At 48.0% G+C, this 24,632-nt stretch overlaps 1 protein-coding gene across 6 annotated transcripts in view; it reads right to left on the reverse strand.

The window, feature by feature from the left end:
* Positions 1 to 2,585: 2,585 nt before the first annotated feature.
* Positions 2,586 to 24,632, reverse strand: part of POMT2 (protein O-mannosyltransferase 2) — a 46,229-nt gene continuing 24,182 nt past the window's right edge. For 2 of the 6 annotated variants that reach the window (XM_063651928.1, XM_063651931.1), the window contains 14 exons: positions 23,815 to 23,924; positions 18,936 to 19,002; positions 16,378 to 16,447; positions 14,881 to 14,919; positions 14,397 to 14,475; positions 13,145 to 13,296; positions 12,614 to 12,705; positions 11,462 to 11,538; positions 8,067 to 8,138; positions 7,698 to 7,757; positions 7,500 to 7,605; positions 6,422 to 6,551; positions 6,082 to 6,196; positions 2,586 to 5,173 (listed from right to left, as the gene is read on the reverse strand). In XM_063651928.1, the coding sequence (XP_063507998.1) occupies positions 4,628 to 5,173; positions 6,082 to 6,196; positions 6,422 to 6,551; positions 7,500 to 7,605; positions 7,698 to 7,757; positions 8,067 to 8,138; positions 11,462 to 11,538; positions 12,614 to 12,705; positions 13,145 to 13,296; positions 14,397 to 14,475; positions 14,881 to 14,919; positions 16,378 to 16,447; positions 18,936 to 19,002; positions 23,815 to 23,924 (1,715 nt within the window). In that variant the 3' untranslated portion in view covers positions 2,586 to 4,627. Of the gene's footprint in view, positions 5,174 to 6,081; positions 6,197 to 6,421; positions 6,563 to 7,234; positions 7,606 to 7,697; positions 7,758 to 8,066; positions 8,139 to 11,461; positions 11,539 to 12,613; positions 12,706 to 13,144; positions 13,297 to 14,396; positions 14,476 to 14,880; positions 14,920 to 16,377; positions 16,448 to 18,935; positions 19,003 to 23,814; positions 23,925 to 24,632 lie in introns of those variants that run through there. The other 4 variants (XM_063651930.1, XM_063651929.1, XM_054449634.2 and 1 more) reach the window with 4 other exon arrangements.

The following is a 24,632-nucleotide window of genomic DNA, read 5'->3' on the forward strand; positions in this document are numbered from 1 at the left end:
GCCTATCTCCTCTGTCTGTCCACGCCTCTCTTGGCCTGTTTCCTCAGTTGTGCAGCAAAGGGGTTGGGTGGTGAGGTCTCTGGGACCTTTTAGTCCATGATAGAAGGTGGGTGTTCTTGAGCCCCTGGTTATGAACAGCTGGGGCTCCATGCCCAGCCCTGTGCTAGACATGGAGTGGTGAGTCCTGGTCTTTAAAATTTCTCCTTCTGGCCCTGAATCAGAACTGAGTGCCTCAGCAGAACTTTTCTTTCCTACTCTCAGCCATGCCCCAGAAAATCATCTAGCTGTTCTCCCTCTTCCAAGGACTCAGGAGTTTGTGGTAACCCCTATTCTATTTCCCATTTCCTCACAAATCTCTGGGCTGGAGCAGGAGAGCAAGGCTATAAGCCAGCCTGGAAAAGCTGGTGTCCTGGGATCCAAGAGGTCTCCAAGCAAGAACACAAAGGGCTGGGGGCTGAAGGAACAAGACGTGACTAAACTTCCAGCTTGGGGTCCCGTGGACCTGCAGCCAGGTGCAGCAGGTCACAGGGCAAGGCCACGTGCCACTGGTGACCTTCACTCTTCAGTGCCCAGATGCTCAGTGCTCTGTGCAGGCCACCTGGCTGGTCTCAGGTACCCCACTCTACCCAGCTCACGCTTCTTGCCAGCAGTCTACACTTAGGACCTATCTTGCTTCCTCTCTCCTCTGGCCAGGGTCTGGAGTCTGATGAGGTAGTGGGAGTTAATGGCCCTAGCTAGTAAGTGGAGTCAGCACTCAAACCATGGCTTCACTCTTTGTCTTCCTAGAGCCAGGAGATATGTGCTAAGATAAGCCAAGGTAAGTGCACTCTATCCCTGCTCCCTTCAAGAAAGGCCTGAGAATCTGGATGGGCCTAAGTGATGAGAGTGATGTATTCCCACCGGTAGACCAAGGGTCCGAGCCCACATTTGAGGGGCTCAGTAAAAGTCACAGGAGTCTCTTCCCTGTGGGTCATCTGCCCAGGACGTAAGAACCTAGAGGAGAATTCAAGTACTGTCCCAGAGCCAGTGCTGGTCATTGAGGTCCATGTATCATTAATAATAATACAGAGCTGGCATTTATGTCTAGACACTGTTCCGGGCACCTTACTTCATTTCCTCTTTTCATCCTCATAATAACTCTACGAAGTAGGTGCTATTTATCATACCCTCGTTTTACAGCTGAGGAAATGGAGGCAAAGAGGTTAAGTGACTAGCCCAAGGTCACATAGGTAATAAGCGGTGGGGCCAGGATTTGACCTCAGGTCTCTCTGGCCCATCCTGTAGGCTTCCATGCCTCCCTTGCTTTAATAGGCTGTGGCCAAGAGCCCCAGCCATAATTCAGACCAAGCCATGGTCACTGGGTCTGGGTCAGCGGTGTGCTGGAGCCCGCTTTTATATGGCTTTCAAGAACTAACTGTATGCATCTCTTTCCAACTTCTCATTCAGTGACATCAAGTTAGTAGCTTAAAAAAGAACATGTGGGAATATTTACACCGTGGAAATTGGCAAATGCTATACACACCAGTTTTTCCTCCCAGAACACCTGTTGTTGAACATCTACTAGCACACACTGATCTGGGTGCACCTGGGGGAGCCAGGAAAACCTGGGCCCTAGATGATTGGCTGCTGATGCATTAAGCAGAAGGCCCACGGGAAGGTGCTGCGTCAGGGACCTCGGGCTGAGTGCTCAGGCCTTCTCCCCAGGGTATCTAGGGCTGTCAGGCTGTTCTGGGAAGGTGCTTCTAAGTCCCAGGACCAGACTAGGGAGGCAGAAAAACCCCACCTTGGCACTGAGTCCTGGCTCTACTATTTACTCATCATGGGACCTTAACGCAAGTCATTTAAACACTCACGGGTAGAATGGGAACAAAAACGTCATTGACTTCACTGCGCCTTTATGAGGATTAAATGTCAGAGATGTGTTGAGACTTTGTAAACTAAGCTGTGCCACTCAAGGAAGAGTGACTTGGCCCCTTCCTAAACTGCCTGTCATAGGCATGTTCCACCTCCTGAAGATCCACATGCCCCTCTCTCCCCACCAGCCCCCACCAGAGGGTGGCTAGGCAGCCCAGAAGCCCCCCAGTTCCACAGCACAGTACTACTCCCCTCCCCCACCCTCTGTCCAACACTCAGGTGAGCTCCTGCTGCCTTCAGCTCCTAAGCATCACTCCTGATAACAGGAGACCCCTGTCAAGATGGGGCCTCTGTTAGGCAGAATGGCAAGTTGCTACAGCGCTGGGATACTCGGCTGTCTGGGAAGGGGACAACTTCTTGCACTCCTTTCTATGCCATGTGAACAGGTTAAAAGAGGACAAATCAGAGGTCCAGCTTCCTACTTATTTTGGAATCAGTTTAAATATACCAAAATGACGACCAACATTACTCAAGTAACTATACATGGAGAGATCCAAATGCCCCCTGGAGTAATCAGGCTCACCTGCCCAGCCCAGGTCTTCTGCTGGAATTAGATCAGCCTCAGACATGACACACGGGGTGGTTCCTGCACTCAAAACATTCTTCTCAGGGAGGCCTTTCTGGGAGCAAAGGGCAAGTCGGATTCAATTAAGTACAAGGACAACAAGGCATTCAAAACAAGTGCTATTTATTATAAAATCAGTGGCTTCTGATTAGAAGACTTTTTTTTTTTTCAAACCAAATAGGCTCAAGAAGCTGGCTGGAGGTTGAACTGGTTGACGAATGTCTTCTTCCTCCACCAGCAGTTTGTGGGACACATCACGTTTCTGCCAAGTGCTACAGCTGAAGCCCATATTCAGAGAAGCACCCTGACAGCCTTTCTCCAGCACCTTCCAGAAAACAGAACCTGAGCACTCAAAGCCCATATTCAGAGAAGCACCCTGACAGCCCTTCTCCAGCATCTTCCAGAAAACAGAACCTGAGCACTCAAAGCTGCAGAAGCCCATGTGGCCTTGCCCCCAGAGAAGCATCTGCCAGTTTGGGCATGGAGGAACAGAAAGTGGGCAGGGAATTCTCCTTGGCTCCTTAGAAGGCAGTGGGAGCCCAGGGAAGCGTTCGGCCCCAGTGCAGCCTAATTGGGAGGGAGGGATGGGTAGAGGCTGGCTGGGCTTCTCCTTCCTCACCCTCATGCAAGATGGCTGCCCCTCTGGCTCCTTCAGAGCTCCTCCCTTCCAAGTTCCTACTGAGAAATAAGAAGGCACAAAGGAAAATCAGCCACCTCCTGGAGGTTACTGTGGGCCGCCTGCTTTGCTAGGAGCCAAGCACAGACCCCTGCATTCTCCCTGCAGGAGAGCCCACCCGGCTCAGAAGAAAGCAATTCTGCCTGTGGAAAGTAGAGGAAGGGAGGGGAGGGGAGAACACATGGTGAGGTGGAAGCAGGGAGCAGAGCTTCTCCATCCCTCCTCTCCTTCCCTGCCAGAAATGCAATTAAGCAAGCAGCCCAGACTCAGCCGCACAGACAGCGCTTCCTGCTGGGGGAAGTCAAAAGGGCTGTAGTGGTGGGAAAGGGAGGTCATCGGGCCCCAGATCTAATTAACCAACCTGCCTTGCTTTTGACGTTGCTGCATTTCCTCTATTAACATTAATGATGGTAGGTCTGAATGTCCAACCATGGCCAGAAGCTTCCCCCCCCACCACCCAGTAGGTAGCACAGCCTGTCCCTGGGACCAGTATCCAGTCTCCGTGGCAACCGCCTCCTGAAGATGCTTTAGAGAGATCTGACCCTGTCAGAGTTGTTGGGAGCTTCAGAGGAGGGAAAATGGAGTGTGACAGATTCATCATTAAATCTTGAAGCATCAAAGTCCTCTGAGACAAAAGAAATATTTTGTCATGCACCAGGAAGGCAGAGGCAGGCTGAAGGGCTGGCCTTGGGTGGTTTGGTTCTACCACGGGGTTTTCTTCATCCCTTTTGGGGAGGAAGTGGAAGGGGCAGCTCTGAGCTTCTTGTTCGAGCTGCAGAGTGGTAGACGCAGGAAGCTGGCATGCATTTCTAGGTGCCATGGGTCTTCACTGCTGAAGCAGTGACAGAGAGAAAGGGAACTGTCCATGGAGTGAGGGAGGGGTGAGCAGAGCAGGACTGCAGAAATGACACTGGGAAAGCTCAGCAGGTGACAGCAACATTAGTCTGGAGAGGCCAGAGTCCCCACACCCCAGCACCACGCAGATTCCCTGCCCTGTCTCTCATCTACCTTGGGCGCTAAGCAAGGTTCCCATGGGCTCTCCCAGCAGCCAGGAAAATGCATCTGCCTTGCCCTCCAGGCCAGGCCAGATGCACGTGGAGAGACCCGGCCTCTGGCACACGGGGCCTGGAAACACTGAGCAGCCTAGGATAGGACATCGTTCCTCCCCTGAGTCTCACAGTGTGACAATCCCAAAAAACGAGGAACCAAGGGCTAAGGCAGGCCGACGCTCCGGAGTCTGCTGCTCTGTGTGCATCACAGGCAGGAAGTCCAGCTACCTGGCCTGGTGGGAGCCAGGCCCTCCAGCTAGGGGCGGCGCACCTTCCTCCACACTGGATTCATTTTGTTTGTGGGAGGGAGGGCAGCACGACTTTGACAGTCCCATCTGCTCTGCCTTTGGTGACATCCCAAGGTGAGGTCAGTATTCTCTGCCCTCAAGGCCCTCTTAGGGGTCTGAGAATCTTTGATGGATCTTACAAACCAAAACCAAAGAAATCCAACACGAAAAAAATACCAGAAAATATTACTATAGCCTGGACTATTTTAGAGTTTATGACACTCAGCTGTCCAGTTACACAGCTTGTATTCCACAGGGATATGGACAACGTGTCCTCACATACACGCGCACCCACTCCCACCCTCTGGCACCCATCCTCCCCTGCGCTGTGCACAAGGGAGCAGCCCGAGAGGTGCTGTCCTCTCTGTGGTGCTGTGGATGGAGCTGCGGCTCTCTCCCGGCTCTCTCCAATGCTGGGTTCCATTCCAGCTGCACTCCCAGAGCTGGGTCCTGGTGGGCAGCAGAATTCTTGGGGCTCCTTAGGCAGCTTCCTCACGGCTGGATGGGTCCAGTACTGCTTCCCAGCTGGCTCTACTGGGAAGTTCCTGGACCCAGGCTGGAATCTTTGCAGTAGCCTCAAAAGTCCCATGAGTCCAGCCACCTTAGTCCTGCCATTGGACTTTGGGGGTCCTGGGCCAGGGGACCAACCATCCCGTAAGCCAGAGGGTGGAAGAGGTAGAAGCTGTGAGAGAGAACCAGCAGGAGGCACTTGGCACCCCCAGTGCCTCAGCTGAGGGGCTTTGAATTCCATTCCTCCTGCTGGAGCTCCAGAGAAATTCCCCATCGCTAAGCCCGGTTCTCTTTCATGGCCTTGTCTGTCCGAGTCCCGCTGGGGCACACTGTAGCCGGAGAGCTTAGTAGATGCTGACTCAATGACAATCGTGGAAAGGGCTCCTCCCAAGAGGACCAGGAGGGCAACCCTTTTAGGGGTCTTGTCATGGGCTATTTGGCCCGGGGTGTTTGTCAACATGTGAATGTAACCCTCTTAGGCAGGCATGTGCTCACAGGCCACAGGCCCAGCACCAAGGCCAGGGAGTGGGGAAGCGGGGAGCCTTCCAAACTCTCCCTTTCAGCCACTCAGCCACACACTCCCCATTCCCACCCTTCCCACCCCACCCGCCGAGACCTGTTCCGGCAGGGGGCCACAGTGACTAAAGAGGGGTGCCTTGTCCCCCACTGCCCCCGGTTCCCCCCTCCCTCACCCCGAGAGCTGTTCTGACAGGGGGCCATGGTGACTAAAGAGGAGTTCCCTGCCCCCCATTCCCACACTCCCTCTCTGAGAGCTGTTCTGGCAGAGAGTCACTGTGACTAGAGGGGTACCCTTCCAGGTGTGCTGGGATGGCACAAAAGCTGAACCACCGGCAAAAGGAGAAAAGGCAGAGTTAACCCCTGCTTCTCCTACCTGGCTGCACATTAGGATCACCTGGGGGACTCTGGAAACCACGACCCCACCTGGGCCCGGGTGAAGCAGAACCTCCAGGTGTGGGCACCGGTGGCGTTAAAAGCACCACAGGGGATTCTCGAATGCATCAGGGCTGAGGCACTGCTGAGCCCACACTGGGAGGGCATGTGAGGTGCAGGGATGCTCACCTGTAGGCGGTTCCCAGGAGCAGGCTCAGGATTCCCGCCACGTGTATGCCCCTGGCCAGGGGCCACGAGGCCAAGCCCCAGGCACAGAGCCGCAGGAGGGTGTCCCACAGAATGCCTAGAGGAGAGGAGAGAAACCTGGAGTCAGCCAGGCAGGGGGTGACTTCTGGGCTACAGAAGAAGGAGCCACTCTAAGCCAAGGAGCAGAGAGTCGTCACTCCCAGCACTGCTGCCCCACAGTGGCCTCCCGTCAAGGAGCAGAGAGTCACTCCCAGCACTGCTGCCCAACAGTAGCCCGCCCTCCACCTGCTCTGTCTCCCAAGTCCAGGTGGGTGGCACTGACCTGTCAACATGCTTGAGAAGAGCATGGCTGGGAAGTAGTGGTGGAAGTAGAGGACCCGGCCCATCAGGAAAAACGGGAAGTAATGGAGTGTCCAGCCGAGCAGGACCTGGCCGCCTCCTCGCAGCAGGACCTGGGACAAGCCTGGGCCCAAGCAGCACAGCCCAGTTAGAAGACAAGGAGTGGGCAGAGATTCCAGGCTCTGGTCCAGCTCTGCCCCTTCCTTGCTGTGTGACCTTGAATATGTCACATCAACTCACTGGACCAACCCAAACCATGCCACAGAAACTGGAGACGAGCAGCTGGGGCTCGAGAGCTCTGGTCAGGGCCCAGCCTACTGAGGCCTGGGCACCAATGGCAGGTGCACCAAGCACCAGCAGGAGGCAGCCCAGCCTCTAAAGAAACCCCTCTGCGCCTGCAGACAGCTTCACTCCCTACTTCTACCTCCCACATCTATGCTGCCACACAGATCTTTGCAGTGGCAGACAGGCACTAAGGTGAGGTCACAGGTGAGGATGGAGTGAGGCGGTGTCTGGGACTATGACTGTTCAGACAGAGAGCCGCAGAGGCAAAAGGGCCTGTGTGACTCTCTCAGGTGCTGTGGCCCATAGTCTGGCAGCCAAAGTTACCAAGAACAGCACTGGGATGGGAACCCAATAACCCTGGAGGCTCCTCTCTAGCCCATGAGAGGACAGGGCCATGGAACAAGGAGGTGGCAGAAGAGAAAAGATGGGCAGCTCTGTACACAGCATGGGGCTAAAAGTGAGGGCTGTGGAGTCAGACTGCACGGGTTTGAGCCTCAGCTCTATCACTTACTAGCTGTATGTCCTGGGGCAAGTTTCTTAATCTCGTGGTTCCTTGGTTTCCTAATCCATAAAATGGGGGTCATAATAGCCAACGCTCTAGTGTTGTTGGGAGGAAGTGAAGTGTTTAACACAGCACTGGGTACTTGGGGGTTGTTAGCTTTCAAAAACAAAGAATAAGGGAAGGTGTGCGGTGGTAAACGCAAAGGATGGCCCATCAGCAGGCAGCCGGCCCTGCCGCCGCCAGGTCAGGGGAGGGAGAGCCCGGAGGACCTGACCTGCAACCTCCGCTGGCAGCCGTGCCCCTCTCTGCATGGCTACAGCAATGATGCTCCCTGAGAGGAGGTAGAGGGTGATGCTCAACAGATTCAGCCACCAAACCACCTGGGCAGAAATGGGAATGGGCAGATGAGAACGCAGCCGCTCTCCACGGGCAAGTGCTCCAGGGCCTGAGCCAGGAATGTTTAGGCACTCACCGGGTTGCCAAGCAGATAGACTCGGAAATCTGTGTCATTGACCCCTGAGAAGCGTAGGCCCTGTGGAATAGAGATCACCCTGCTGACCCACGCCCAGGCCATCCTCGGCCACACCCATTGCGGGAGGAAGATGGTCACCTTCCACAGACAGGGAGCCTGGACATGAACCTCACGCTATGCAAATTCTACACCAGCTCTCTGGGAAGCACGGTCAGAATTAGGTCAGAAAACAGAGCCCCGCCTCTGGCCAACCCATCCCAGGAGGCTCCTCACCCTGGCGCCCTAGTACACCCACCCCCGCCTCCACCGGTCTCCCTGGTCTGGTTCTTGGCTCCATCTCCTGGGAGGAGCCCCAGCCTCGGATCCTACCTGATAGTTGATAGGCCAGTGCCAGGGTTTGGACGTGAACTCATTGTCCTTGGGTTTGAGGCCACTGTTCCCCTGCATGAAGGTAGCAAAGAAAAGCTAGTCAAGACAGAGGTCTAGAGGGCTGACAGAAATGTGAGGCCCAGGTTTTTCTGATATTAGGGCCAAGCGCCGAGCAGAACCTTCTCTCCTTCCCTTCCCTTGCAGGGAAGAATCAGGCAGCCACTGTCTGCCTGCCTACAACAATTGCTTTACTTCTCCCAGACAAGCCTCCATTTCCCATAAGGGGTCCATTCCAACCTTCTACACTAGGGAAAAAGAAGGGAAAGAGGAATGAGGAAATTGTTCCAATGGGCACAAAATATATACCCATCTGCCAAGCCAAGGACAAGGTGTGAAAATGGTGGGAGAGAGGGGATATAAAATGAGGCTTACAGCCGGGCACAGTGGCTCATGCCTGTAACCCCAGCACTTTGGGAGGCCAAGGCAGGTGGATCACCTGAGGTCAGGAGGTCGAGACCAGCCTGCCCAACATGGTAAAACTCCGTCTTTACTAAAAAATACAAAAAATTAGCTGAGCGTAGCGGTGGGTGCCTGTAATCCCAGCCACTCGGGAGGCTGAGGCAGGAGAAATCACTTGAACCCGAGAGGCGGAGGTTGCAGTGAGCCGAGATCACACCATTGCACTCCACAGGCAAAAAGACCAAGACTCAGCCTCAAAATAAATACATACATAAATAAATAATAAGGCTTACTTATTTGTTCCCTTCAGGGGCCAATTTCAAACAGAAAAGCAGAAACTCTCATGTGTGCCTAGACTTGGAAGAGGTTACTTTAGCTTAGTGTTTCTCCACCTTTTTTTTCCACTACTGCCCCTCTACCAGGAGCCTTTGTAGACAAGTTTCTCCCTAAACACCCTCCGTGACATTTTAGTACTTTATACTGTACATCTTACTTGTGCTTTATACATAAAAAATTAGGTATTTTGCCCTCCAAGAACACATTTCATCTATTGGGAGAGAAATCAACCCCAATGCATGCTTTGGTTTGAAGGACCCAGACTCAGCCTCCAAAATCCAGCAGCCAAGAACATCTGCTAACCTTTCTCTACAGGGCAAACCAGGTCTTTGCTAAAACAGGAAGGAGTAGGATCAGGATCCAGGCTATCAACCACTAGGACTGGGGTCAGCCTTATCACTGGGACAGACTGAAAAGGCATTTCCCCAGAAGGGGAGTCAGCTGCCATGACTTAGGCCGGAGCTTCTCCACCTCAGCACTGCCGACATTTCGAGCTGGATGAGTCTTTGCTGTGAGGACTGTCCCGTGCATTGCAGAGTGTTTAGCATTCCTGGCCTCCACTCACTGAATGCCCGTAACACTCCTACCCTCAACCCCTCAGTTTCCCAGCCAAAAATTTCTCCACACGTGGCCAAAAGTCCTGAGACGCAAAATCGCCCTCAACTAAGAACCACTGGTATAGCCTAAGAAAGATCCAGAAAGTTCAGTGGACTGCCACCCAGTGCCTTATGAATCCAGTTCATCAAGGGGTTGGGAATAGTTTACAGGCCTCTGCATGGTGGAGAGGTTGTGCCTCCAAGGTCAAAAATGCATTCGGGGCATCAGACACAAAGGGGACAGCTGCACAGCCCCTGAGTCACTGTGGCCCTTTGAAGGACCTGGGAATGGGGAATGAATCATTCTGGACCCCTGGAGCAGTTGCTGAGGGAAACCAATTCCTTCAAATTGTACAGTTTGGTCCCAAACCCAAAGACTCCAGCCAGAACCGTACCAAGCCAAGGGAATCTTATTCACTACATTAAACTCTAAGAAATCCTGCTCTGTTGCTAAACTAAAAGAGGAAAGAAAAATCTGCAACCATCACAGGCATATGTACTTGTAAGTTGTTTTCTGTGGCTGAAATCTGGATGGGCTCATTCCTGTAACTGCACCAGGCAAGGCAGCGTTCTCCTCCAGGTCCCGGGCCACTACTCAGCCAGCGGTAGAGCCCTGCCCCTGCAGTTTCTACAGTCTGGACTCAGTGCTTTCATCTCTCTCCCCTCCCTGACTCTTTGTCGGCTGAATAAGAAAGCTCTCATACTTCCCTTTTCTTCTCTGACTCTACTTCTTAGATAATGAAAGACCAAATGAAACTCCTAGATTTAGTCTTAAAATTTGACCCAGGCCCAGAATGATATTCTGACTGACAGGCACATTCAAAAGAGCTATGTCATCAGGCCACAGAGACAGCTACAAGCAGACAGTCAGAGAGGAAGTGACCCAGAGATGCTTAATGTCAACTCATCACCTCCCAATGTGCAAAAATGACAAAATTTGAATTTTTAAAATTTAATCTGGTGAAATAAGTCAACTATATTTACTGAGTACTGCTTACATAATCACTTCCAGGGAAGTCCACTTGACAATGGCTTACCAGGGGAAAAATAACAAGTGCTACACCTCCCTGCAATGCTGTGGGTAGAGTGATAATCACATAGCTGGCTTGAGATAGTGATTCTTAAACATTATTCCTGCAGAACACAGGTTTTCCATAAGCCAGAATAAGGGGGTCTTCCACTAAACAGCAGGACTACAGCAGGGGAAAATTTAAGCTAGTGAGTAGAATTTTCTCAATTTAAAGACTTCTTCTCTGAATTTTTCTTAAACCTTTGATGCTACAACTGCTGTCAGCTACTAATGATAGAGAGTGCAAACAATGTCTTAGAAAACCTTAAAAAAGAATCAACCATGTCCCGCCTAAGCAGTTTCTGTCCAGGAATATGAGTGGGCTCATGGCTGGGATTTCATGCTGCATATAAACACCACACTCAAATTAGCTATCCATCCTAACTGATCCTGATTTCATATGATGGAATGAACTATCAGTATCTCATGATCTGCAACCAAGAGCACTATGATTTTCAGGGGCTCTGCCACTTGGACAGATTTACAAATCACTTAGAGGTGAAGGAGTGTAGTGGTAACTAGCAATAACTCTAAAAGTCTACCAGCCTGGCTCTGAGGGCTGGATCTACCTCTTATACTTAGCTGTGTGACCCTGGGCAAGTTCCCTGACCTCTCTGTACTTCAGTTCCCTCTCCTGTAACTGGGAATGATGGCAACCTCCACATGATTGTAATAAGTATCAGATGAGTATAGTGCTTAGCGTAGTGCCTGGCACATAAGCTGTACAAGCATTCACTGGTATCACCATCATCACCACCATGCTCATTCTGTGGTGAGGAAAATGCCTTTGAGGATCATGGAAAACCGTAGTAAAGACGCTTTCAAATTCCTCCACAATGGGGAATGGATCTGTAGCATGGCATTGACTTGTGATCCAAATTCATGGCTGCCCAAAAGCTCTTAGAGACGCCATGAAATGAGAAGGGGACACATACCCGGATCATGACCATGTGGGATTCCAGCAACATCTCAGGAAAACTGGGCTGCAGCACATCCAAGCTGATGTTTGGCACTAGGGGAAAAAAAGGCAGGAGAAAAGCCTTTGTCATACATTCTTTCCTCAGTCTGTCCATGGTGTCCACATTCCCACCAGAATCCAAGTGCAGCCTTGCTGACAAGTTGACAACTGTTGAGGAGAAAGAAGAAACCTTGGCCCAATTCTTGATCATTTACTTAGCTGTATGAAGAACTCATCAGGCATTCTGAGAAATGCAAAGGAAACAGACAATGAGGTTTCACCTGCTTGGTGCTCCAACAGCTCCCAGCACCATTGCTTTTCACTGTGGTACTGGCTCAAATGCTGCTCTCCTATTAGGCATAAGGGACAGCTGCACAGCCCCCGAGTCATTGTGGCTCTTTGAAGGGCCTGGGAATGAGGAATGAATCATTCTGGACGCCTGGAGCAGCTGCTGTCGGGACAGGGACCAAGTCTGTCTCCTCACCAATATGTCCACAGGGCCCCACGTGGTTCCTGGCATACTTGATAAAGAGTTGTTGAATTAGTTGATTAGTGGGTTTGGCTAGATTAGGTGGGAAGAAGAACAAAATGAAGGCACACATAAGCTTGAGGTGGGTAGTTTAGGAAAACAGATGATGAATCCAAATACTTATGGAGTTGAAGCTGACAATGCTGTGGAAATATCAAATTGGAGCTTGGGTGTAGAGATGTGGGGCACAGATCAGGTCTGTGGTAGTCACTTTCTATAAAAGCATTGGCTGGATATGTGGGGGGCGGGGGAGCGACTCTACACTGAGGCATAAAGGGAAAGTAGCAGCTTGCTCCAAGCCTGGAGGCTGGGGAGGTGCCCATGGTGCAGGGGAGAGAGGAGCCCAGAGGAAGACGAGACAGATGGATCTGCAGATGGCCACTGGCCACTTTAGGGAGAGGAGTTTACGGAGGGAGTGGATGAGAAGGAAAAGGAGTATGCTATGTAGGTACAGACAACTCATAGAAAAAGAGTGTTAACAAGGAACAAACAGCAGCAAGTTGAAGGGATAGCAGAGTCTACAAACGCTTACTTTTCTAAGGTAAGGGTTTCCTATAAATGTTTCCCTCCAGAGCCAGCCCAGAAAGTGACCTCACTCACACTTGGGATTGATATGGTCCTCCACATTCCAGATGGAGTTGAGGGTTTCTTTCAGGTATGGGGTGCAAGTAACTTCCAACTGCTCCCAGCCCCTGTGAAAAGCAGAAGTCACAGATGTCTCTCAGAAGACCTGAAATCCACCAGAGAGCGACACTGTCTTCTGCTCTTAAATCCACAGGCTCCTTCTCTTTTCCACCTGGTGGCCATTATTTCTTCATGTTCCATGTTGGACAACCATCCTAGGATAGTCTAGCATACAGTTTTCCCATCTTAGAAAAAGACATAGACCCAGAGAGTTATTAGCACCAGCCAGATGTGAAAATGTTGAACTATCAGAACACATAAAACACCGAAGCTCCCCCAGAGTTCTGTGCTCCATAATACATCTGATATCTACTCTCCCTCCATCTGCCACTAAGAACAAGCAGACAGGAGGCGAACACAGGAAAACAAAAGCTTCTGGCATACTCCTTGCAGAGTGAAAGGAAAATCAGGACCCTCGATTGGGAGAGCAAAACCCTAGAGACTTACCACTTGGGCAGAACCTTTCCTGAGGAGCCCAGGACACAACCTGTGACCAAATGGATGAAGCGAATTCGACTTCTCAGCACTTTGATCCGGTTTCCAAATTTTCTGTTTACGACCTCAATCCGCCAGAAATCATTTGAGTCCCCTGTTCCATTCTGCCATAAAAGCCAAGAAAAAAATACAAAGAAAGTGAGGGGACTTTAGAGAAAACGTGTCAGAAAGGGAAATGGCCACCTTCAGATGCCACCATGTTATGAAGGTCAAAGACCAAATTGGGCTCAATGATAGAGATGGGCAAGGTTACAAGAAGGCCAAAGAAATATCCCAGGTGATTGACATTGACCCAAAACTCACTATTACAACCAAAAAACAGTAGTATGACTCCTGGAACCAGAAGTCCAGGAGTCCAACTTCATAGAACTAGAGTTCAAGTTCTAAATAGATGTCTTTGCCCTTCAACCAAACTCAAGACATCACTCTGAGCCAACAGAAACAGATCTGGGCCATTTGCATCCATTACCTTGGCTATCTAGGTATTCACTCATCTAAGCCAGAAAGGTCTGGCCTGGCTATTGCACTTTGGAAATTAAGACGTGTATGTCTAATTCTTCTCAGAAGATGCCTACAAAGAAGAGGAGAATGTTCACAGTCTTGACCTAGCACAACGTGGGATGAGCAAACAGAAAGAGGGCTGGGAAATCCACCTGAAGGCCAGAATCTGTATACAGTTTTCCACTAGCAGTTTTTGTCTTCAGTTACTCCCAAAGCCATAAGTACTCATAGAGCCTTTATTCTATTAGCTGCATCTCCTTGAGGTAGTAAAATACAAAAGCTATGGATAATATCCCTCTGCAGAACAGGGAAATGATACTTAAAAATAAAGCTAATGAGAATTTGTGATCTGGCAAAAGATAAACATACATGTTCATCTGGGGCCATATTGTGGGTCCTTGGCTTCTATGTCCAATGTGATTTTAAAAGAGATCCAAATAGTATTCATATTTGACATTTATTAAGTATCAGAGCATGTAAATTGCATGGTTACTATGTGAGGAGATGGAGACAAACAGACTTCATAGGCTGCTTTTCCCACAGCAGGCCTAGCCAAAAAGTGCCCAAATGTTAAGAGAGTCCCTATGCAGCCTCTTATCCTCAGGAACATTCCAGAATTCTGGGGAGGAGATATCCCACCACACAGCCCTGAGCCAAGGCCCGTAACTTTTACATCCTGCTCACACCCCCGTTGCTTACTTACTATGCCATAGCCGGTGACCTGATAGTGCTTCCGGGTCAGGGGGGCCTCATGATAGTGACTGTGCAAGTTCCGGGAAGTTCTAGAAGTTAGAAAAGAGAAGTGTCATTATCCTATAGAAAGATGATGGGCAACATCTCTTCTTTTACCAAGGATGTTCAGAGTCAACTGTCAGGATAAGAAAAATTAGAATCTGAACTATTAAATCCAACATATCAGGAGCTGGTTTCCTATTTACTTACAAGAAATATCCTGAGAACTGGAGAAGAGATGAGCCCAAACCAGGAGAAACAGATGGTAGGAGCACTAGACGGCATGCCAAGAAAGGGGCTAACTTTAGGTGCTGGAAGGGAGGTGGGGGGTGACTTTCACACATTTAGTAGCTTTGAAGCACTTAGCTTGCCTGACTTAGGAGGCACGTTTGAGGAAAAATTAAAACTTCTAATCTGCATGGCCTGAGCTAGGTAACCTCCTCACTGCCACTTACTCTTTCTGCTCCCATCGCCAGATTTTTTTAACTGGACATCTGTGGAGGATGAGAGGGGTTTAATTTAGCTTTTATTTAGTTTTATATAACAACTCTCACTTTTATCTGGAACAAATAATAAATGTTCATTATAAAATTTCTGAAAATTTCCAAAAGTAAAATTTAATTACAATAAATTTTTATTAATGACAAATGAAATTTATTTAATAAAATAAAAATTTTAAGTATTGAAAATCCAGCTGACTCAAAAAAAAAACCACAGCTAATTGCTTCTCTCTCTGTTTCTCTCTCTATATATATATACACACACACACACCCCTGATTTTTAAAAATTTGTATCCGATAATTCCAGTCTATGAAATGTTTACGGGGCTGCTCCCGCTGTCTGTCGTTTCAGCTTGTTCTTGCACACAGTGCCCTATTTCCTTGTGTGCTTTGTTACTTTTGGGTGTGTACTATTGTCACTAAAAAACTATGGGAACGAATGACAACGTCTTTCCCCAAAGAGGGCTTACATTTGCTTTTAGCCATGCACCTAGGAGATATGACCAATCCAGGATCATGTTCATTTAAATTCATGACTTGGAGATTCTGAGATGACCCAGGTGACATGAATTTGAGCTCCAAGTTCATGTGAGGATCAAATGGTCGTTCCAACTTCTCAGGAACTAAGGGCAGTTCACCACCCAACCCCCAACACTTAGCTGGGTCCTAAAGTGGACCTGGGCATAAGTGGATAGGGCAGATTTACCCTTACCCCAAGCCTTTGGGGGTTCCAAATATGGGGAAGGATAACTTAATAAATTTACCACTTTGGGTGAGCCTAGATTTGACTTTAAAACCTCTTCTCTCAAGAGGCAGCCAAAAGTCAATATTGTGGGATCAAAGCAAAAGTGGCTTCAGTGTCTCACTTATTTCTCTGGATTCCTCATTTCACTTAGGCTCTGGCCTGGTAACTCTTTAATATCTTGTCAGCCTTTTTATGCTCTTAAGAAGTCTTTATATTATTCCAGCATTTTTAGTCATTTTCAGTGAGAACACTGGTTAAATAAGCTAGCTTGCCATATTCTCAGAAACAGACTCCTACGTCTTTCTAAAGGCAGCCACTTAAGAAGCAGCTTTGGGAGCCGGGTGTGATGGCTCATGCCTGTAATAGCAACCATTTGGGAGGCTGAAGCGGGAGGATCACTTAAGCCCAGGACTCTGAGGCCAGCCTGGGTAACATAGTGAGACTCTGTCTCAAAAAAAAAAGCAGCAGCAGCTTTCGGCAACTCAAATTTTCCTCTAGGAAATGGAAAACTGAAAGGTCCCCAGAAGGCAGGCAAAGGCTGGCCTGCAATTTCATCACCTTCATAAAATGCTTCTCCCATTCTCGCACTGCAGCCTTGCTCCATTGACCAGAGCCTCATCAAAATCTAACTTCTGTTTACTTCTTAAAATAACTCCCTCCCCTTGGTGCCCATACCACTTATTTATCCAAACTGCAAATTGACTTACTCTTTGTGTTCTAGTCGAATAATGTCTCCATGTCTTACAAACTCCACTGGGAAGGAAGGGTCTAGGGGATCTGCCAAAAAGAAACAAGCATTGATATCCAAAATCACTCACCAGGCTAGTATTAATCAAGGGCCTACTGGTAAACGTTTACAGTACCATGTGGTATCTGCTAGAGGTACTAACCAGGTACTCTGAGACCAAAGAGGAAGGACCCCTAAATTGCCTCAGGGGATTAGAGAAGGGTGTCCCAGAGATAATGCTTGAAAAGACTCTTAAAGGAAAGGGAGAATTTTGTCAGGTGAACAAGCAGGGGAAAGGCACTAGAAGTGTGAAAGAAGAAAACTTCTGGCCGGGTACCGTGGCTCACGCCTGTAATCCTAGCCCTTTGGGAGACTGAGGTGGGCAGAACACCTGAGGCCAGGAATTCGAGACAAGCCTGGCCAACATGGTGAAACCCCATCTCTACTAAAAATACAAAAAATAGCCAGGCATGGTGGCGCACGCCTGTAGTCCCAGCTACTCGAGAGGCTGAGGCAGGAGAATCACTTGAACCTGGGAGGCGGAGGTTGCAGTGAGCCGAGATTGCGCCACTGCATTCCAGCCTGGGTGACAGAGCAAGACTCTGTCTCCAAAAAAAAAAGAAGAAGAAAAACTCCTTCGATGAATAGCAAATGGGTTTCATACTGTAAGGGTGGGTGGGGTGGGGGAGAGTGGGAACAGATGAGGCTATGAACAAGTGTGGCCAGACTGCATATTTCAGGCTGGAATGTGGCCTTTACCCAATAGGCACTGCAGCCCCCACTGGAGCTTAAGCTGGGAAGCTAAATAGTAAGACTTTAGTAGTAATAACAGCCTTCTAAAAAGTAATTCCATACAAATGACCATTTGCCCAACTCTCCTCAAAATCAATCTTTGCCCTGACAATCTTGCCAGCGAGTATCTTGTCTCTGGCAATAAACTTGCTAAATGTGAGGTGAAGAATGATGAAATGATTAAAGGACTACTTCTGTATCATCTCAAAAGTCAAGACCAATCAGGATCTAGAAAGGTGATGACATGGAAAAGGAGCCGGCAGTAATCATAGCAACACAGAATGGATCCTTGCAAATTTCTGTCCCAAACAGTGAGATACCAACACACTATAAATTGATCAAGGTCAGGAAGGATAAATTTGCCAGTGCAAATCACTGGCTCTCGAGGGAATCAGAGAACTCCACTACGAGACGCCCATTTCCATGCTGCCTGTTAGGGTCTCTTAAAAGCATTAATTAGCAAGATGACAAATCAAATAAGTCAATAGGGAGGGAGGTTTTATTTCATATGCATTTGGTGGGGAGGGGCATTTATAGCCTTCAAGAACACAAAGACCCTAGCTAGTCTATAAAGCTCCCACAAAATCCTTAATCACTTCGATGAAATGCAACCATCTTAACTCAGAAGTCACAATGGAATAACAGACTAGGAATGTTCAAAGACTTGGTTCATGACCACACGACGGAAGTAAAACTGGTCTTCCCTTGTAACTCCTCACTGTGATAGAACACTCACATTTGGCCTGCTGAATCAATCAATATCCATTATAAAGGTATAGAAACAGACTCTGCCCAATGGTGTCGTAATTTGTCCTACTAAGGAGCAGAATGCAGAAAGTGGTTGTATACGCCGCGTTTCTAGCCTACACGGCAATAAGAGGAGGTGGATTTAGGTGAGCAGCTGCCCATTTCTCTACAAAGGCCCAGGAGCAGCTGAGCTGGGACAGGCTAAGCCAGGTGGGATTTGCTGAGGAGTCACAGAGATACCTGTAGCACAGGACCGTCAGCAGAGATGACAGGCTCGGAAGGTGAGTGGAAGATGCCCTCTGTTCTCTTAGCTGCACCAGAGGCACAGCCTGCAGGTAGCTAGCTGTCTGACCAAAGAAAGGAAGATCTGGCTCTAGCTCTTGCTCTTGTCATAAAGCCCTGAGAGCCTGATAGGTGTGCTTCAGAGCGACTTCACCCAGGCCAGTTAGGAGCGGATCAGCAGGCATCGAGTCACATCTCAGGAATTAGCCTAGACAAATTCCAGTCACAGGAGTAGTAGCCCCTCAGATCAACTGACTGACTCAGGCCAGGGCTGAGCAGTGGGCAGGATTCTATCTTATCAAGACAACTTGAGCCGTACCACATGCTACAGTGTGCAATGTTTGGTGTGCTCTATGTCAGAAATGAGAGCAGCAGCCAGGTGCCCTCAGCTGGGGCCACTCACCAGCCCCCAGTGGCATGCTCAAGTAACCTCTACTTGGATTAAATCTGGGCTCTGCTATCTGTCTTCAAAATGACAGCTCTAAGAGCAAGTTCTTACCTGTTTTGCTCCATGCTTATCCCCTATGCCAACAACAGTGCTTGGAACACAGTAGGTGCTTAATAAATAATAATTGAAAGGATAATTGAGATAAGTAAAGGTGTCAAAGATGCTCAGCAAAGCCCATCTCAGGATCATTCTTTTGCAGGCATGAGAAATCTTAAGGAGGGCTCAGAGGGAGTAACAGCACAAGAAGCATCAGTCTCTGACCACATTACCTGAGTTTGTGTTATGTTTCTTGATAATCCACAGGTTGTTGTAGTCCTTGTGCAAATAGGTGGTGACCTGGGTGGCGGGTGGGGGCGGAGGGAAGAGGAGGCAGGAGGGAGAATACCATCACTATCAGCACAGCTGGCCAAGGACAATCAACCTCAAACCAATATTGCTTAAGCCAATTTCAGAATCCCCAGCCACCAACCTGAGGGGCCATGTTTCCCAATGGGGCTCATATGTAGCACTAGTGAGTGAGATTCTCTCCTTCCTTCTGCATTTAGAGGCTTTGTCCACAAGAGCCTTTTTGTCTCTTTGTATCTTTCTGCATCTTGTCCTAAAAGTTCTATCCAGCCTTCTAGAGGGAGGAACCATGAGGCCTTATATAACCAACTCCAGCACAAAAACAGAATGAGGATTTAAGTGCATTTTCAAAGTAATTCAGGCTGGGTGTGGTGGCTCATGCCTGTAATCCCAGCACTTTGGGAAGCCAGGGTGGGCGGATCACCTGAGGTCAGGAGTTTGAGATCAGCCTGGCCAACATGGTGAAACCCCGTCTTTACTAAAAATACAAAAATTAGCTGGGCATGGTACGCGCCTGTAATCCCAACTACTCGGGAGGCTAAGGCAGGAGAATCGCTTGAACCTAGGAGGCAGAGGTTGCAGTGAGCTGAGATCGTGCCACTGCACTACAGCCTGGGCAACAGAGCAAGACTCCATCTTGGAAAAAAAAAAGGTAATTAAGATCATGCCTCAAACTTTCTAAATGAAAAATTCATGCTATTATATTTTCTATAATGTGGCCAAATGAAACTAAAAAGCTCCACAGATATCCTGTCCTAGAATTTAACTCACATTTTATACAAAAAATCTGGAAACAGTATGACTGTCTAGTAATAGAAAAATAGTTAACATGATAGTATGTCCTGGGATAGAATATTATACAACCATAAAAAATGTTTCAGAGCATTTTTTTTAGCAACATGGGAAAAGGCTCATGAAATGCTGATGCTGAAAATGGCTACCATTTATTACCAGGCACTGTTCTAAGCATTGGGCAAGTCTCATCTCATTTAACCATTATTACAGCTCTATGCCGTAGGTACTATGGTTATCCCCACATTACTTACAAGGAAACTGAAGTTAAGTAATTTGCTCAAGGTCACACAGCTTATGAGTTGGGGAGACAGAATTCAAACCAGGGCCGCTAAATAAATGCTTCCAGGATAGAGACTATATACATCCAATTATGCCAATTATGTAGACAAGTAGAGAACTCTTACAAATGAGTTTTTATAACCCCAATTGGATAAAATATGACCAATTTATAGTCATATGCCACATAAAGACATTTTGGTCAACAACAAACTGCATATATGATGGTTGTCCCATAAGATTATAATACCATATTTTTACTATACCATTTCCATGTTTAGATGTGTTTAAGTTAATACAAATACTTACCATTGTGTTCCACTGTGTTCCAACTGCCTGCAATATTCAGTACAGTAACATGCTATATAGGTTTGTAGTCTAGGAGTAATCAGCTATACCATGTAGCTTAGGTGTGTGGTAGGCTGGACCACCTAGGTTTGTCTAAGTACATACTATGATGTTCACCCAACGATCAAATCACCTAATGACCTGTTTCTCAGAAGATATCCCCCTGATGCATCACTGTACTTACAAAGAGATTTAGAATTAGCATTTAGGGGAAAAATTATTTTGCTTGCATTATGGCTGCTTCTTTTGAGTGGTATTTGCTTTGTTCCTCAGGAAAAAAAAATTAGGGATAATGGTATTAAGAATATACAAGAAGCTAAAAAGTTTTGGTGCTCATAAAGAAATTAAAATGAAGTCTACATTCCTGAGAAAAAGCTCAATATTATCCATCCAGCCTGGATTTGCTCAAGGAAGTTAAGGTTCTATGATGCTCATGTGTGTACTCTGTGTAGATGTGTGGTAGGAGAGCGGTCTTTGTGCATCTGTTTTACAAGAGCAATTATGATTAAAATTCCTACAAGAAAAATTATTTATTTATCAAGAGTACAGTCCATGGTCCCTTTTCCCACTGAAATGTTTGTTTTGACAGTGGAGATTTTTATACCATGAGATTTCCTAAGAACACAAGTATCCAATTATAGCAGAATGTTGTACATTAAAACATTCAGATAAACACTTAATCTTCTGGGATTACATGTAGCTTTTGTTTTCTTTTTTATACTTTTCTATATTTTCCAATTTTATAAATGCTATGCTTTAAAACATTCTAAAATAGAGACCTAGACATGTTAACAAGACATCAAACTGCATGGCAGGAAGGGCCACTGGAGATTATTTAGTCCAATCCCCTCAATTTACAGATAAGGAAACAGGATGAAAGGCTAAGTGATCTGGTCAATGACAAAGCCAGACACTTTCGTCCCTTGGCCCAATGCACTTTCCCTATACCACCATCACGTTTCACACCTCCACACATGGGCTCTAAGTACATAACACTAGCTTAACAGAGTCTTTCAGAGTTTGGCCTTTCTCTCCCTTTGCACAGTGTAGATGTTCTGGTCACCACATCTGTAACTGTAGTGTCTTCTACATGACACTTGCAGCAATTTATCACCACATGAGAACACAGAACAGCTAGTTGTCCCTGCCCTGGGTGTACATGACTTAGAATAATCTGGACAGCTTAAAACCAAAAAAAAAACGCATAATGCATGGGCCTCATCCCAGATCAATTAAATCATAATCTCTGCAGTGGAGTCCAGGCATCAGAATTTTAAAAAATCTCTCCGTTGATTCTAAGTGCAGCCAGGGCTGAAAACCACTGGGCCAGACATGAATGGAGAATTAAGGATAAGAAACTGACACTAAAATCCAATACCCTGTAATATGGTTTGGCTCTATGTCCCCACCCAATTCTCATCTTGTGGCTCCCCTAATACCCACGTGTTGTGGGAGGGACCCGGTGGGAGATGATTGAATCACGAGGCCGGGTCTTTCCCATGCTGTTCTCGTGATAGTGAACGGGTCTCACGAGATCTGATGGGTTTTTTTTTTTTTTTTTTTTGAGATGGAGTCTCACTCTTTTGCCTGGGCTGGAGTGCAGTGGCACAATCTCAGCTCACTGCAACCTCCACCTCCCCGGTTCAAGTGATTCTCCTGCCTCAGTCTCCTGAGTAGCTGGGATTACTGGCACATGCCATCAAGCCCAAGTAATTTTTTTGTATTTTTAGTAGAGATGGGGTTTCACCATGTTGGCCAGGCTGGTCTCAAACTCCTGACCTAAAGTGATCCGCCCACCTCGGCGTAAGCCACCGCACCTGGCCAGAGATCTGATGGTTTTTAAAACCGTTTTTAAAACGGGATTTTCTCTGCACAAGCTTTCTCTTTGCCGGCCGCCATCCACATAAGATGTGACTTGCTCCTCCTTGCCTTCCACCAGGGTTGTGAGGCCTCCCCAGCCATGTGGAACTGTAAGTCCAATTAAACCTCTTTCTTTTGTAAATTGCCCAGTCTCACGTATGTCTTTATCAGCAGCATGAAATTGCACTAATACACACAGAGTCACTTTCTAGCAACCAAAAGGGTAATAAAAATAAAGCATTTGGAGAGACACAACTTTTTGCAAAGAACAAATCTTTGCAAAGTCAAGATTCCATGCTTTTTGCCTCTGTTCACTGTCCTTTGTCATAATTATTGCCTCCAAACTGGTTCCTTGTGAGCTATCACATTTCCACTAAAGTTACCTTTCTAAACTAGAGATCTAATCATAATCATAATAATTTTGATTGCCTCCCTAATGTCTATGGAGCAAAGTCAAATCTACTGTAACACAGGCCTCTCCCCAATACGGCCCCACCAACCTCTTCAGCATCCTGCTTCTCCCTCTCAGGCACCATCCACTGCAGCCACACGAACACTCTTTAGCATGGACACAGCGTCATTCACTCATTCAGATGATACTCACATGGCTAATCTTTCATAAGCACTTCACACTGTTATCTCATTTAATCCTCACAACTGCCCTTTGATGGCGAGAGTACTACTCATTTTCCCCAACTTAAAGAAGAGGATACAGGCTGGGCGTGGTGGCTCAAGCCTGTAATCCCAGCACTTTGGGAGGCCAAGGTGGGTGGATCACGAGGTCAGGAGATCGAGACCATCCTGGCTAACACGGTGAAACCCCGTCTCTACTAAAAATACAAAAAATTAGCCGGGCGTGGTGGCGGGTGCCTGTAGTCACAGCTACTCGGGAGGCTGAGGCAGGAGAATGGCGTGAACCTGGGAGGCGGAGTCTGCAGTGAGCCGAGATCGCGCCACTGCACTCCAGCCTGGGCGACAGAGCAAGACTCCGTCTCAAAAAAAAAAAAAAAAAAGAAGAGGATACTGAAGCACAAGAAGATGAACTTGTCCAAAGTGACACTCTATATGAAAGCAGGCTTCACACCCAGATCATCTAGTCTGGTTCCCAGGTCTGTTTTCATAAATACCACACTTTACTCATCACCCATCCCATAGCAGGCACCGTGCTAGGCAACTGAGCCTTCCAGGAGCTAGCAATCAAGTACCAAAGAGACGGCGGGAAGTAAGCACGCACAGTTCAATATGAGAAGGTTTACCACATAGGCATGTGGAAGGTGCCACCAAGCCTCTCATCAGAGGGGCACCCCATCCAGTACCATGGAGAGGTGGGACACGGTTGTCACTGAAGAACACCTATGCTGATGCCTAGAGAAGCTGGGGTTAGCCAGAGAAAAGAGAAGGGTGCAGGGCTAGGAAGAATGTTTCAAGCAGGGGGAACAGGATGAGCAAACGACAGGAGGCAAGAGAGTGAACTGTCACGGTGAACAGCGTTGGGCCGTACAAGTGCACAAAAGGCTCACTGACCTGCTGCTGACGGGCACCAATGCCCTCGGGGTAGAGGTGCCTGTGGGAGTGCAGATAGCCGATGGCCATCCGGAGGTTCTTCACAGTGATCACAGAGCCGTAGGCCAGGTCTGGGAGGAAGAGAGACAGCAGAGGGGTGAGCTGGCACAGTGCTAGAGGCTGTCCCTACCTGCGAGAAGCCTCGGAAGCCACAGGGCTCACTAATCCTCTGCGAGACTCCCCTGGGCCTCGGACTGAAGCCCAGCTGCCTTCTCACTCCCACGGAGCCGACTCAAGACAGAGTTCACCACAGGGCCCACTTACTCCCCTCCCTCCTGAGGGCTTTGGAAGAAGCTGGTGTTAACACTGTCATTATCAAAACACTATGTGTAACAGCAAAAGATGAAAAACAACCTGTCCTTTTCAAGGTCTCCACATGGATTCAATGGAATAAAGAAGGAAGAAGCATCTTCTGTCTTCGCCTGGAATGTTCTCCAAAATACAGCATTTTGACAAACCGTTTTTTTCACTCTATATCCTTTCGTGCCTTTTGAATCTAGTACCATATGAAGTAACTGTTCAATGGTGTTTTGTTTTACTCTGAATTAAAAAACAAAAAACACAGAAAACCACTTCCCAAGAGCATCCCCCTCCTCCTATAGGCCCTGAGGTTATTGAGAAGCCTCTTTTCCTTAATACTGTCCCTCTTCCAATCCGCTGGAATGACTTGCTCCTGTTTTTCTTTGTTCATTCAGTGGACCAGAAGAATTACACACTGGATCCAAAGGTGGAGGAGTCCTGCCTGTGGCCCTGGAAGAGCCCTGTCTACAAGGAAGATG

This window comes from Pongo pygmaeus, chromosome 15, assembly GCF_028885625.2.
Source record: "Pongo pygmaeus isolate AG05252 chromosome 15, NHGRI_mPonPyg2-v2.0_pri, whole genome shotgun sequence".
Classification (NCBI taxonomy): domain Eukaryota; kingdom Metazoa; phylum Chordata; class Mammalia; order Primates; family Hominidae; genus Pongo; species Pongo pygmaeus.